This window comes from Erinaceus europaeus, chromosome 3 (genome assembly GCF_950295315.1).
Source record: "Erinaceus europaeus chromosome 3, mEriEur2.1, whole genome shotgun sequence".
NCBI classification, from domain to species: domain Eukaryota; kingdom Metazoa; phylum Chordata; class Mammalia; order Eulipotyphla; family Erinaceidae; genus Erinaceus; species Erinaceus europaeus.
The window spans coordinates 118,514,842-118,528,582 of NC_080164.1; the positions used below are offsets into that span (position 1 = coordinate 118,514,842).

At 43.3% G+C, this 13,741-nt stretch overlaps 1 protein-coding gene and 1 pseudogene across 7 annotated transcripts in view; both read left to right on the top strand.

The window, feature by feature from the left end:
• Positions 1 to 13,741, top strand: part of HERC3 (HECT and RLD domain containing E3 ubiquitin protein ligase 3) — a 109,854-nt gene that overhangs the window by 54,272 nt on the left and 41,841 nt on the right. For 6 of the 7 annotated variants that reach the window (XM_060187796.1, XM_060187799.1, XM_060187798.1 and 3 more), the window contains 6 exons: positions 263 to 452; positions 2,401 to 2,564; positions 2,697 to 2,810; positions 9,908 to 9,931; positions 10,030 to 10,119; positions 12,552 to 12,722. In XM_060187796.1, the coding sequence (XP_060043779.1) occupies positions 263 to 452; positions 2,401 to 2,564; positions 2,697 to 2,810; positions 9,908 to 9,931; positions 10,030 to 10,119; positions 12,552 to 12,722 (753 nt within the window). Of the gene's footprint in view, position 1; positions 133 to 262; positions 453 to 2,400; positions 2,565 to 2,696; positions 2,811 to 9,907; positions 9,932 to 10,029; positions 10,120 to 12,551; positions 12,723 to 13,741 lie in introns of those variants that run through there. The other variant, XM_060187802.1, reaches the window with a different exon arrangement.
• On the top strand, positions 10,162 to 11,567 carry LOC132537524 (small ribosomal subunit protein uS8-like; annotated as a pseudogene).

The following is a 13,741-nucleotide window of genomic DNA, read 5'->3' on the forward strand; positions in this document are numbered from 1 at the left end:
GCACCACCTCTCGGGCTTTCTTCTTGACTCCAGCCTTTCTATAAGGCAGTATCCCTCTGGATTGTAAGAACTGCACAGGTGAGGACCTGTGGATTTTTCACCGTTGTGCCCTGAGTACCTCCCCCAGCCCCCTGGCTCATGGTAAGCCCTGGGCATACACTAAGTGAGTGGGTACTAAGGGCCTGTCAGGTTGCCTGTGAGCTTAGAGATAACTTGTCCTTAGCCAGGTTTGCATCACTCACCCTTCTTTCCTCACCTGCAGATCTTGAACAGCTTTGAAAGTTGCCTGATTCCTCAGCTGTCAAGCTCCCCACCTGATGTGGAAGCAATGAGAATCTACTTAATCCTCCCTGAGTTTCCCTTGCTCCAGGATTCCAAGTACTACATCACGCTGACTATTCCCCTGGCAATGGCCATTCTGCGTCTGGACACGAACCCTAGCAAAGTCTTAGGTGAATTTGCTGACCTCAGAACCAGTGATTTTGTGTTTCTGATTTTATTGGTCTGACTTCTGACTGTCAATGGGTTAAATCCTGAGGATGTATTTGTGGCCACTTAACATCCTGAACCTTTCTATGCTATTAATGTCTAACTAGCCATATTTGTAATTTGAGCAAAGTGAGCTATTATTTAGACTAATTGAAAGGAGTCATGCCAGATGACTCTTAGTCTTTTAAGTACTCACATAGTTAGGGTATCTAACTCAGACTCTCTCTCTTCTCTTCTTACCTGGTAGCTCATAATGCCTCAAATGTGACTATCCCTCTTTGGCTCTTCCTCTGATGCTTAGTTAAGGGGGTGGGAGTGAGACTGAACAGTTTTATTGGTGCACAAGTCTCCAGAAACGGAGAGGAAGACATTGACCTCATGGAGACTTACCGAATGTTTGTTCTGTTTTTCTTTTGTAGGGCAGTTGAGTCCACAGTGATTTTTGCAGGCTCCGGACACTTTGCTGAGATACGAACCTTCCGTTCCTCAGTGCATTTGGAGAGTGTCTTACATGGGAGTGGCGCCTGAGATGTTTTTAGTAATCAAGTGCAGAAAGTGTGTCACCTGGCTTTTTCCTTTCATTTTATTTTCCCTGGTAACTTTTCTCAGATGTTCATTACAACTCAGTAATTGCGCTCCATCTGGCCCGGATGTTCCTCGGGCGTGGCCTCCTTAAGAGGCGAGAGACCCATGGTCTGAGGGTAGAATGGCTTTCCCATAATGCATCTGCCTTGACAGAAGATGTAGAAACAGAAACGTGAATGAAAACACTAGTTATGTGTCCTCCCTTAATTTTTTTAAAGATGCAAAGGCCTCAGGAACATATTTTCTCAGGTGTTTTAGTAGGCTGTGGAGTCTTTTGACAGGACTTCACTTTGTGGGTTTTATTTTTATTTATTTATTTTTTTAGCTTAGATAGTGCAAAGAAAGACTAAACGTGTTGAGCTCTACACTTAGTTTTAAACTCCTAATGATGGAGATTCAAATTTAAAAGAATAACCCCTCAAAATAGAAATAACACTGCAGCTGTTAGTCACACAAATCCAAGATGGTCCATAGTTTAGCCTTTTTGTTTGAGTTATACTACTTGTCAACTACCTATTTATTTTTCTGGAGTATTTTCAGAAATCTCAGATGTTTGGGACTAATAGCACATTGCTATTAGTGTGCTATTATATGTGTGTGTCTAATAGCACATATTATATGTGTGTGACTAATAGCACATTGCTATTAGTGTGCTATTATATGTGTGTGTGTCACATGTATGAGGCCTTGAGTTTAACTCTGAAACACCAATTCTTAAAAAAAAAAAAAAAAAGCAATCATGTTTCATCCTGTGACTTTTTTAGTGTGGCTGTATTTTTTCCTGCCTAAGTCGAAGCTATGTTCTAATCTTTTTTTGTATGTATAAGAGGAGGCATTGTTTGGATGAAATGAAAATGTCAGTGTATCAAAGAATGAGCCCATCAGAGGGAAGGAGGGCTACCATACTGGTGCCGCCCTGGGACCCAGTGTCCTTTGCATCCCTGGTACAGAAGTTAGGTGAAAGTTGAGAAGAGAGCTGAAAGGACTAGGATATCTGAATGCTTCTGCCCACAGGATGTATCTTAGCATCTTGTCCACAAATGCCCTTGGAATTGAACTCTAGATTAGTCTTCTGAATGAGTCTTTGAGGGAAAAATGGAATCAGATAAAGCTGATACTAAGAAAAACTCCAGGGATTCATGTACAGCTGCTGCTCTCTTCAAAGATGCTTTTATAGATTCTTTTAAAAAGTCAGTTTGATAAATTGTGCTTTAGACTCATGTTCATCTTCTAGCTGAAGTAGTTTTTAGCCAGTAGGCAGAAGACATAAATACTTGATCAAGGCTGTGTGTTTGAAATATGTTTTTTCTTTTTTTTTTCATAAAGATAATTGGTGGTCTCAGGTATGCCCGAAATATTTCATGAAGCTGGTAAACCTCTATAAAGGTGCAGTCGTTTATCTCCTGAGGGGAAGAAAGACGTTCTTAATCCCTGTACTGTTTAACAATTATATTACAGCAGCTCTCAAGCTTTTGGAGAAGCTATATAAGGTAAACATGGAGAGAAGTCCTGGGGAGAGGGTTGACTGGATGGGGAGTGTAAAAAGTCCTACTGACATGGTTAGAAAGGAAACTGTCTTCTCCTTGTGTGGGTTTAACTGTCTTTGTGTTATCCCTTGTCAGGTAAACCTTAAAGTCAAGCATGTAGACTATGATGCGTTTTACATCCCTGAGATCTCCAGTCTCGTGGACATTCAGGAAGACTACCTCATGTGGTTCTTGCATCAGGCAGGCATGGTAAGGACAGGCGCTGAGAGTTTCTTTCAGTCTCCCTCTCAGAGCTCCGGTAAAGATGAACAAGACCCAGCTGAGCCCTCTGGTTTGTTAACCCTTCTGGTGTGTGTTAGTACTGTCTCTGTTTTGTCAGGCAGGACTTTACATTTGTATGCCTTGGACTTTGAATAATCACAAGTAGTCGTAAGGTGTCAGAAACAGCTACTCACTCAGAAGTTCTGATTCGTTGCTGATATAAGAAAAATCAAAATGGAGTCAGTTGATGGCTTGGCCAGGTGGTGGCTCACCCAGTAGAGTGTACATGTTACCGTGTACTAGGTCCCAGGTTTGAGCCAAACCGGGGGACAGGGGGGGCGGGCTTCATAGGGGCAGCTGGATAGTGGTAGAGCAGTGCTCTAGGTGTCTCCCATTCTCTTTGTCTTTCTAGCTGTCTCTCACCCTCTGTCAAGGTGGGGAGAGGGAAAAGAAAGGAAGGAAGGGGGAAAGGAAATGACCTCTGGCAGCCTAGCACCATCAATAATCCTGGTAGGAAAAGGGGAAAAAAGTCAAAGCCCCGAAAGTAGTCAAACTAGAAACAGTGGAGAATGATGCTTACTAGGGCCTGGGAGGAGGAAGAGTGGAGGTGGTGTTACGGGTGCAGTTTTATTACTGCAAGATGAAACATTTTGCAGACCCATTTTGGAATCCTGTGAGTGTCATTAATACCGATGAGGTGTTGTTTTTTTTTTTTTTCCAAGACAGATAAGGTGAATTTCCTTGCTGAATTTGGAACCTGGAAGATCTGGTAGCATGCTCTGACTTCCTGGGTGGCGCTGCCAGGCTAGGCTGGGGTTTAGGGTGGCTCTGCAAATGAGTCTCAGATGTGCCACAACCCCATGCAGCTTGGTTTTGACATTGAGGAAAGGATCATTTGCTGACTTGTCATATTTTAATAGTGTCCCATCCAAGTAGTAACAAAGCCCGACCCTGCTTAGCTTCTGAGATCAGATAAGACCAGGCGTGTTCTGGGTAGTATGGCCATAGTCTTAATCATTAGTCTACTAAAGTTAGCTCAGGTCTTCTGTTATCTTTGCCAGTTTCCCCACTTCTGACTGCCCACTTCAGTCCTTGTATGTCAGCTGTTGAAGCCCTACTGACTACATCTGGTTCAGGTTCAGTGTATGGAAAGCCCCATGCCCCTGACTTGGCTCTCATGGGTGTTGGATGTGCCATCCAGGGCCTATGAAGTGCCCTCCTGTCTTGCTTGGCTTGGTTCGGTTACAGCGTGGCTCAGTTTGACTGCTGCTGGCTTGGACAGACACAAGGTCCTTTCATAATCCTGTCTATGAGGTGTGTGTTTGCATAGCAGTCTGAAAGCTGGCAGAAAACAGAATGATAATTTGGGCGCTGGCTGTCATGAAGCCACCTGCAGCAGAGACATCTTAAGTGAGCCCAGGCCAGCTTAGCACACTCACCTTCCACATCAGATGGTAGTTTCCTTGTGCTTTTGGAGGCTAGTTGTGGCACTTTTAAGAAATATTTTGCTTATTTATTTATTTATTATTGGATAGAGATAGAGAAATAGAGTGAGGAGAGGGAGATAGAGAGGGAAAAAGACAGAGATAACCTGCAGCCCTGCTTCACCACTTGTGAAGCCTTCCCCTGCAGTGGGGACCAGGGACTTGAACTTGGGTCCTACCCCTGTAATTTGTGCGCTTATCCAGGTGTGATACTGCCTGGCCCTCTGGTCATGGCATTCAAAGAGGTTTGTTTAGGCCTGTCAAGATAATCTCACTTAATAGTGTGCTTTTGCTTTGTCATGGCACAGTCCAGGTTCGAGCACCCACTGCACGGGGAGGAAGCTCCCGTGTCATAGTCTTTGTCTCTATCTCTTTATCTGAAAAAGTCAGCCTGGAGCAGTGAAGTCTCAGCAACACCAGTGACATACACTCAAGTAATGTCTCTCATATTTAAGCAAGATTGTGTCCTTTGTCAAATACCGTGATAAATGACTCCTGTCAAGACTCAATTCTATGGTCGTAGAAGCTCTTATGATTATCCGGAAAAAGCAAAATATGTCCCAATAATGCGTGGTGGGTCTAGTCTTCAGGTAGTGGGTTCATGTAGGCGATTGATCATGGAGGCTGGCAGTGAGCTCTGCTTGCCCCTGTGAATTGGGCACAGGCCCACTATGGCTTTGTTTCTAGGTGAGGAAACAGAGTCTTAAGAAGTGAAACTTGTTTTTTTTTGCCAATTCATTTCACTATAATTTTTTTAACTTTTAATTTATTCATTTATTGGATGGAGACAGAGAGAATTTGAGGTGGAAGGGAAGACTGAGAGGGAGAGAATAAAGTCACCGGTAAAACTGCTTCACCACTCTCAGAGCTTTTCCCTTGCAGGTGGGGACTGAGGGCATGAACTGGGGTCCTTGTGCATGGTAACAATGCCCTGAACCAGGTGTACTACCACCCAGCCCCTGAAAACCACTTTTTCTGATTTCTGGTCTACCTTTTCTATGACTTGGTGTTGTATAAAAATATATTAATAAACCCTAGTTCTTCTTGACACCAAACATTTTACTGACTGTAAAATTCAGACTTTCCCTGATGTCTTTAAATGGAGGTGCTTCTACAGTTTTTTTTTTTCTGTAGGTTCTTTCTCTTAACACTTGATAAGCAAATATAGGTCTTAAATACCAGATGTTCAGCTCCTCTTCACTATTGAAGGTGGATATTATAGAAGGCTGGATAATTAGATCAGATAACTGTGGAACCCTTTGTGCTCTCCATGGAATTTTTTTCTTTCATCCTGAAAGATAAAATACTATTAGAGATGAAGTGTAAATTTCTTGCTATCTTGGATTTTCACTGAAATGCTAAATGTATTACATGCTAAATGTATTACATATATATATATATATATATATATATATATATATATACACACACAGACATATATAAACCACAGTGTGTGTGTGTGTGTGTGTGTGTGTGTGTGTGTGTAAACAGAAATATAAACAACACAGTAAATGGGTTTTTTATATCTTAAAACTTGGGCAGAGACAGCATAGTCTATAGTTCAGAGCACATGCTCTCGCTGAAAAGAACTGGGTTCCCATCTCAACTCTGGCCTCACGATGTGATCTTAGGCAGGGTCATTTATTTATTTATTTATTTATTTATTTATTTGGTAGGTAGAAAGAGAGAGTGGAAGAGACCACAGTTTCGAAGCTTCCTTCAATATAGTAGGAGCCATTCTTGAACCTGGGTAACACACGTGGCAAAGCAGTGCACCATCCAAGTGAGTTATTCCACACTGGCCCCAAGTTACTTAATTTTTACAGACTGACAGGCCTCCTTTGTGAGTGCAGATTCTAATAGTGTTGTGAGATTTAAATGAGAGCAAGCCTAGAAGACCTCGCTTAGCAGAGTGCTGGACACCTGCCATACAGCAAGCCCTCAACAACGACCGTTCTGTAAACCATTCTTGTCCACTTGATGTCCCTGCTGATGGAGACACTGTGGCAGCATCAGTAAAAGGAGCTGAGAGGGGTGTCACACACTTGTGCAGCAGACTCCAGTGTGCACAAAGAATATTCAGAAGTGGCTAAAGGGACAGGTGGTGGCACACTGAGTTGAGTGCTCACATTACTGTGCACAAGGACCCGGGATCAAGCCCCCGGTCTCCACCTGCAAGAGGGGAAGCTTCACGAGTAGTAAAGCAGGTCTCCAGGTGTCTCTCTTTACCTCTCTTTATCTCCCCCTCACCTCTGTCTTATCTAATACAAAAGAAAAATAAGGAAAAGTAGCCTCTGTGGAAAGTGGTGGACTCCTCATGCAGGGACTGAGCCTCAGTGATAACCTGGTGGCGGTAAAATAAAAAAATAAAAGCCCGATTTCTGCTCAGTTTTTAAATTGAAATTTAAAAAAAATTAAAACTTATTTCCTTATATTTGAGAGGACAGAAAGAAATTGAGAGGCAGGGAAGTGATAGAGGGAGAGAGTCACCTGCAGTACTGCTCACCACTCATGATGCTTCCCTCCTGCTGGTAGGGACAAGGGGCTTGAGCCAGCTTCCTTGCGCGTGGTAATGTGAGTTCAAACCAAGTATGCTGCCACCCAGCCCCGAACATTTTACTTCATTTTTTCATGTTCTCTCCCCCCCCCCCAGCACTATTATTGGGATTAGTGCCTACACAACTGCACTTGTTTCTGGCATATCTATCTATCTATCTATTTATCTATCTATCTATCTATCTATCTATCTATCTATCTATCATCTATCTATCTATATGGGGGAGGGAGAGAGAAAGTAAGAGACAGAAAGGAGAGACATCTATAGCACTGCCTCACTTCTCATGAAGCTTCCCCCTGGACATGAGGGCTCAAACCCAAGTCCTTGGGCATCGTAGCATGTGCACTATACTGGGTGAGCCTCCCCCTGGCTCCCAATTTCTGCTTATTTTAAAAAAGAAATGGCCATGACCTGTTTATTCAGACTTGATTAAGCTGTTAACCCTCACACTGGAAAGTCAGGCAGCACACAGCCCAGCAGAGGGCAGCATGAGTGCGGCAGAGCCAGGGAAACATTCTCCAGGGATGAGTCTGTGGATATCTGCTGCGTCACTGAGGCCCAGGGCCCTGCCTGCAGGCCCAATTGTATGTAGGCCTGAGACCCTGGACTCCAGCCTCTGTACCTGCCTTGCAGGGTGCTGGTCAGCCAGGCTTGCCTGGGGTGGGTCCAGGGACACCTGCTGCTGGTATTGCCCAGGCCTGAGGCTACAGGCATTATGCCCCCTCCTCCCTCCATCAGCCAGGTGTGGGAGACATAGGCTGGGAATTACACCCCAGGGTTACCACTCTCCCAGCTCCAGACTACACACTTCTTCACTGCTGCATCATCATTTCTCCTCCTCCTCCTCCTCCTCCTCCTTCTTCCTCTCCTCCACTTCCATGTTTTAATTGTATCTATAAGCTATTTTTAAATTTGTGATTAATAGTGCCCTATAAGATTTAAAAATTTCAGGGCATATATAGTAGTTCTACACCACACTCACCACCCCCAGGAATAATTGCCATAGTTCTCACAAAGCCTTAGAGACAGTTGACTTCTGATTTTTTTTTTCTTTGCAAGTTTATATGTTTGAGTTTTCTCATGAGATTCCACATATGAATGAAACCATCCTGTAGTTGTCTTTCACCTCTGCTTATTTCACTAAATGTAATCACTGTCAGGTCTACTAACTGTGTCCCAGGGGACACAGTCTCATTTCTTACACTTTCAGACATGAGCTAAGGTGACTTCACAGCCTCCTTTCCAGCAGGAACACTGGAATTGTCATCCACCAGCACTCTTAATGGCATTAGGTTGGTTAGACTCATTTTGGGGGACTGAATCAGTCAAGACAGGCCACCTCTTGTGGGGGGACAGTCTCCTGTCCTCCCAGTTCACATGCATCCTTCTAGGCTGGGGAGCAAAGTCAGGACTGCTGTCTTAATATTTATTTCACACAGCATGGAGGTGGCAGTGCTGTTATCACTTCTAAGATATTCAGCATTCACAAGATAAAATTCAAAGATATTAAATTATCATAATTAAAATCCAAACGCTCATAGGCATAATAATTCAGAGGCACAGCAACAGATCTTCATCTGGGTCTGCAGCTGCATTTTGGAAGCAGTCCAGAATCCCCAAAGGACCCGATTTCTAAAGAATAAACAGTGTGGATCATAATTAAAATTGCCTTGAAATGATTGCATGGAAATGCCCACAGATACAAAAGGAGGTGGGCATATACTTCTCACTCACAGCCCTGAGACAGTTACAAAACCAAAGTAGATTTGCAAGTCAAATGCATACAAAACTCTGAAATCAATAAAGCATGGATCCGCTTCACATACTCCATGTGCGTGAGCCAGAATGTCTTGTTGAAATCAAACCCCAAACCAAACACTTGCTCTGAGGCCTACGGGGCTGTGGGCTGCCTGGTGGGGGGCTCTGTGCTGAGGCCTACCAGCCCCAGATGATTCAGCCAGCTCCCACTTCTCCTTTCAGCTGCTATTAAGCCTTCCTTCCAACAGCGAACCAGGCCTCTTCAGGCCTGCCCTGAGTACTGACGCATCACTTAAAAAGGAAGCCAGCATCTCTCCTCTCCTGCCCCCCCTGGACAATAACGCATAATGCGACACTGGCCACGACCTTTAAAATAAAGACAATTTATAGAGGTAGCACTCTGCTAAGGAAGGAGCTCATATAGGTGTTTTTCTACTTTTTGGTTTAGTGTGACCAAAAAAAAGCAGGATTATAAAAAACGATTCACAGAGAACTCTTAAGCTAGAGCCATGTTTTCCTGTCTAAACCCAGCATGGTCTCGATTGCTGATGTCTTTTTTTGAGCTAATGGTGATGTGTGTTATATAACCTAGCAGAAAGTTTTGGAAAAGATAGTCCTCCCCACACACCCACCCACCCCATAAATGAAACTGTCTTACACCTAATTAGGTATATTTCCTTGTGTTTTTTTTTTTTTCTACTCCTGCTATTTCCTCCTGAAAAGCCTTTGTAGATTCTGTTCACACACTGATGGAGTATCTTCTGTTGGCTGCACACTGGCCAAAGTGCTCACCAGGGACAGCTTTCTAAGTATTTGGTTTCTCATTAGAGTAACTGTGTATGTAAGAGGAGATGTATTATGCTCACCAGTATGATACACATCGCATTCCCCTCTTTTCCCAGTAAATAAACTCTGAAAGTCAAGTGTGTAAAGTTCTGTTTGAGAACTGGATTCCCTATGAAAGAGAAGCAAGGTTGTAAATGGTAAAATGAGATTGGGGAGCTAGCATGATGGTTGTTTTAAGTAATAGAGTTAGGGAGTTGCCTTGAAAGAGCCTTTTAAATGGTTTTAAATTTTCTTTCTTTTTTTAAATTCTTACTCTGTATCCATCAAGACATCTGGATGGATTATTCCATCAAAAGTCATCTATTCTAATAGTGTTAGTTCCATCCCAAGTAATCAGATCGGTTGTATGTTTTGTTATTTATTTTTTTTACATGTGTATTGTTGTAAAAAGTCATGGTTATGTAATCCCCGTAAGAGATGTTTATTTTTTCTTTACACAGAAAGTCAGACCTTCTATAATACAGGTAAGTGATCTTTTAAAACTGTCCTTACTTTTTTTTTTTTTTTCCATCAGCACTCTCTGTGGAACACTTTAAGTGGCCAACATTTTGTTTCATTCTAGGACACTGTCACACTTTGTTCCTACCCTTTCATCTTTGATGCTCAAGCCAAGACCAAAATGCTCCAGACAGATGCTGAGCTACAGATGCAGGTAGACTTCGAACATCATTTCCTCTCATGACTGTTGCTTTTCTCCTACACAATTGGGAATGGTTTTAATTTGTCCTAGTAAGAGAACATGTATTTGGACCAGCTTCCATTATAATTTACAGAACTATTGTAAGTTTTTTTTCAGCCATCCCTTGTTGAATATAGTACATGTGTGAGTGCACTTTTGTGTCAGGGGGTTTTGAGCATCATAAAAGGCTACATAATAATTTTCTGTTACCACTTTTCAACTGTGCTGTAGCAGAAGGAATTGGGATGGTCAGTCTGTAAATACAGTGGTATTCCAGTAAGACTTTATACCGAAATTTGGATTTGTTTCACATGTGAAATCTTATTCTTTTAGTTTTTTTCCCAACCATTTAAAAATGTAAGAACCATTCTTAGCTCAAAAGCTTTGCAGAAATAAGGAATAGGTTAGATTTAGTCCATGTACCATCATTTACTGACGCCTGATAGACGAGAATTGAGTAGGCTTCGATGCTGGTTTTTTTTTTTTTTTTTTTTCCCCCTGCCTCCAGGGTTATCGCTGGGGCTCGGTGCCTTCACTACAAATCCACTGCTCCTGGAGGCCATTTTTTCCATTTGTGTTGCCCTTGTTGTTGTTATTGTTACTGCCATTGTTGTTGTTGAACAGGACAGAGAGAAATAGAGAGAGGAGGGGACAGTAGAGGGGAGAGAAAGACAGACACCTGCAGACCTCCTTCACCACTTGTGAAATGACTCCCATGCAGGTGGGGAACTGGAGGCTCGAACTGGGATTCTTACACCAGTCCTTGCGCTTCACACCATGTGTGCTTAACCCACTGCGGTACCACCCAGCCCCTGGAAGTCAGGATTTCTATCTACTCTCTGATATTTTTTCTTGTAAGCTATTAAGAGTTTTTATCACCTGGTCTGAATCATCTTCCTGGAATTGGTCAGTTAGCTCAAAAACCATTTCATTTCATCACTTTGGGCTCTGATAATAAAGACTTTTGTGATAACTCTGTGTGCTTTCCCTTCCCGTCCTCTTTCTGCCATCTTTCCATGCCTCCATAATGGTGAGCATGAACATCCTGGCTGATGCTCTCAAGAGCATCAACAGTGCTGGAAAAAAAGAGGCAAACGCCAGGCTCTTATTAGACCGTGCTCCAGAGCCATTGTCCAGTTTCTGATTGTGATGATGAAGTGTGGCTACATTGCGAATTTGAAATCATTGATGATCACAGAGCTGGGAAAATTGTGATGAACTTCACTGGCAGGTTAAACAAGTGTGGAGTGATTAGCTCTGAATTTGATGTACAGGTCAAAGACCTAGAAAAATGGCAGAATAACCTGCTCCCATCCCATCAGTTTGGTTTCCCTGTACTGACAACCTTAGCTGGCATCATGGACCATGAAGAAGCAAGATGAAAATACACAGAAGGGAAAATTCTGGGGTTCTTTTTCTAGGATATAATACATAAGTGCAAATAAAATGCCTCAATGGGAAAAGGAAGAAGGAAGGAAGGGAGGGAGGCAGGCATGTGTTTTATAAACGTGAATACTTTAGGAAATCTATGTAATTAGGATGAAACTAAGAATGGTTCCCTGAGAGAACCATTCTTTAGGTTGGATGTACGCCTTGCCCTGCTTGTGGCACCAGAGACCAGCTCTGGTGCTGTGGTGTCTCTCCCTTTATCTCTGTCTCTGAATCTCTCTCTCTATGATCTGGGGCCTCTCAATGTGAGATTTTGCCTTTTCCAGACCAACCTTTCATTCAGAGAGAGAGGAGGAGAAAGGTGCCACCAGTGCCACAGACCTCTCCTGGTGTGTAAGGGTCTCGAACCTGGGTTGCATGTGTGTCCAGGCATGTGCCCTCCCCAGTGAGCTATACCTCCACTGCCCTCTACTTGGATGAACAAAACAGTCTAGAGTAGTGAATCTGCACAAGTGTGAGGCCTGAGTGACACCTGAGTGAACAAGGAAGGAAAAAGACAGAAAAGAGGCCAGGTGGTGTCGCTGCACCAGGTTGAGCATACACATTACCTCATACAAGGACCCAGGTTCGAGCCTGCTCTCCTCCTGCAAGGGGATACTTCACAAATTACGAATCAGGTCTGCAGAGAAGGTCTCTCCTTCTCTCTCTAACTCCCCTCCCCTCTCAGTTTCTCTCTGTCCTATCAAATAAAATAGAAAGAAGAAAATAAGCCAAAAAATGTGAACTCATAGTGCCCACACTGAACCCCAGTGATAACCGTGGTGCAATAATAATTATTATTACTGTTATTCTAATAATTATTATTATTTAATTGATTAAAGGGGGGTGGAATAATGGCCTAGCATACTGAGAAGCAGTCAGCATGCTCCCCAGTGCCCTCAGGTACGTGCACACAGATGGCTGCCCTGCGCGTCCCAGTGTGCTCTGAGCTATGTCCTTTGCCTTTGCTATTCCAGGTGGCCGTCAATGGAGCCAACCTGCAGAATGTCTTCATGCTACTCACTCTGGAGCCTCTGCTGGCCAGAAGCCCCTTCCTGGTCCTCCACGTCCGCAGAAACAACCTGGTTGGAGACGCCCTGAGGGAGCTGAGCATTCACTCCGACATTGACCTGAAGAAGCCTCTCAAGGTGAGCCTTCCCCCGAATCTTCTCCTGCCCTTCAGGGTGTTGCTTCCATTTGTGCTGGTGACTGGACACATGCTTGATATTGAACTTGTGAAATGTAGCCTCTCTTTATTTCTCTCATTCATTTCCCAAGACTCTCACCACCTCTATCTGTCCAGTCACTGAAAAGAACAGCTCAACATTATCAGTAAGAAACACAACTGAGGGATTCTAGGGCTTTCTGTGACTGCTTCTGTTCTCTTTGGTGTATTTTTCCCAAACTTCCCCCAGATAAGCAAGCACCAGCAAAAACCTGAAGCTTTCATTAGGGATAATTATCAGTGCAGCCTTGGGAAGTTTTTTGTCAGAGACTTAAGTGAAAGAAGGTTAAAAAAAAAAAAAAAAAGATGGTGATGTAGTGAAATCATCTGAGTAACTATTAGTGGGTTGTGCCAGATACTTTTGGTACTATGAAATTATTCAGTTAAGCCATCGACTTTCTTCTTAGATGGTGTGTCTTTGTATAACCACTATCTGTCTACTCAGGTAGGGTTTGGCACGGTGCTGGGCACACACACAGTGTGTTTACTGTCTTGTGATTGATTTGAAGTTGTCTTAAAACCCTTTCTCTGTCCCTTGGAAGCTTTCTGTATCTCTTTCTCCAACCCTGCTGTTAATCCTCCAGTTTCTGAAACCCAAGAGGCAAGAAACTGATGGGTCCCATGATACTTCTACCCTTTCTAGAATGTCCACTGAGTACCATCAGTTCCACCAATCTGCCAGGGAATTGTCCCTACAAGATCCTAGTTTAAATTTTGATATTGCAAAGCGGGAGGCCTTCTGTCCACCAGTAATTCAGAGGAGACAGGAGCTGCTCTGCAGCACATCTGGTCTGAGTTAAGTCTTGTGCTGGAATTTATAAATGAGAGTTCTAGGGTCTGACCTTCTTTGTTTGTCTTGTTCTAGTCAGCCTTGAACATAGCTAGAAGATATGATCTCTGAGATGCTCTTGATGGCTCTGTGCCTGAGGTCTTAACTGTGCA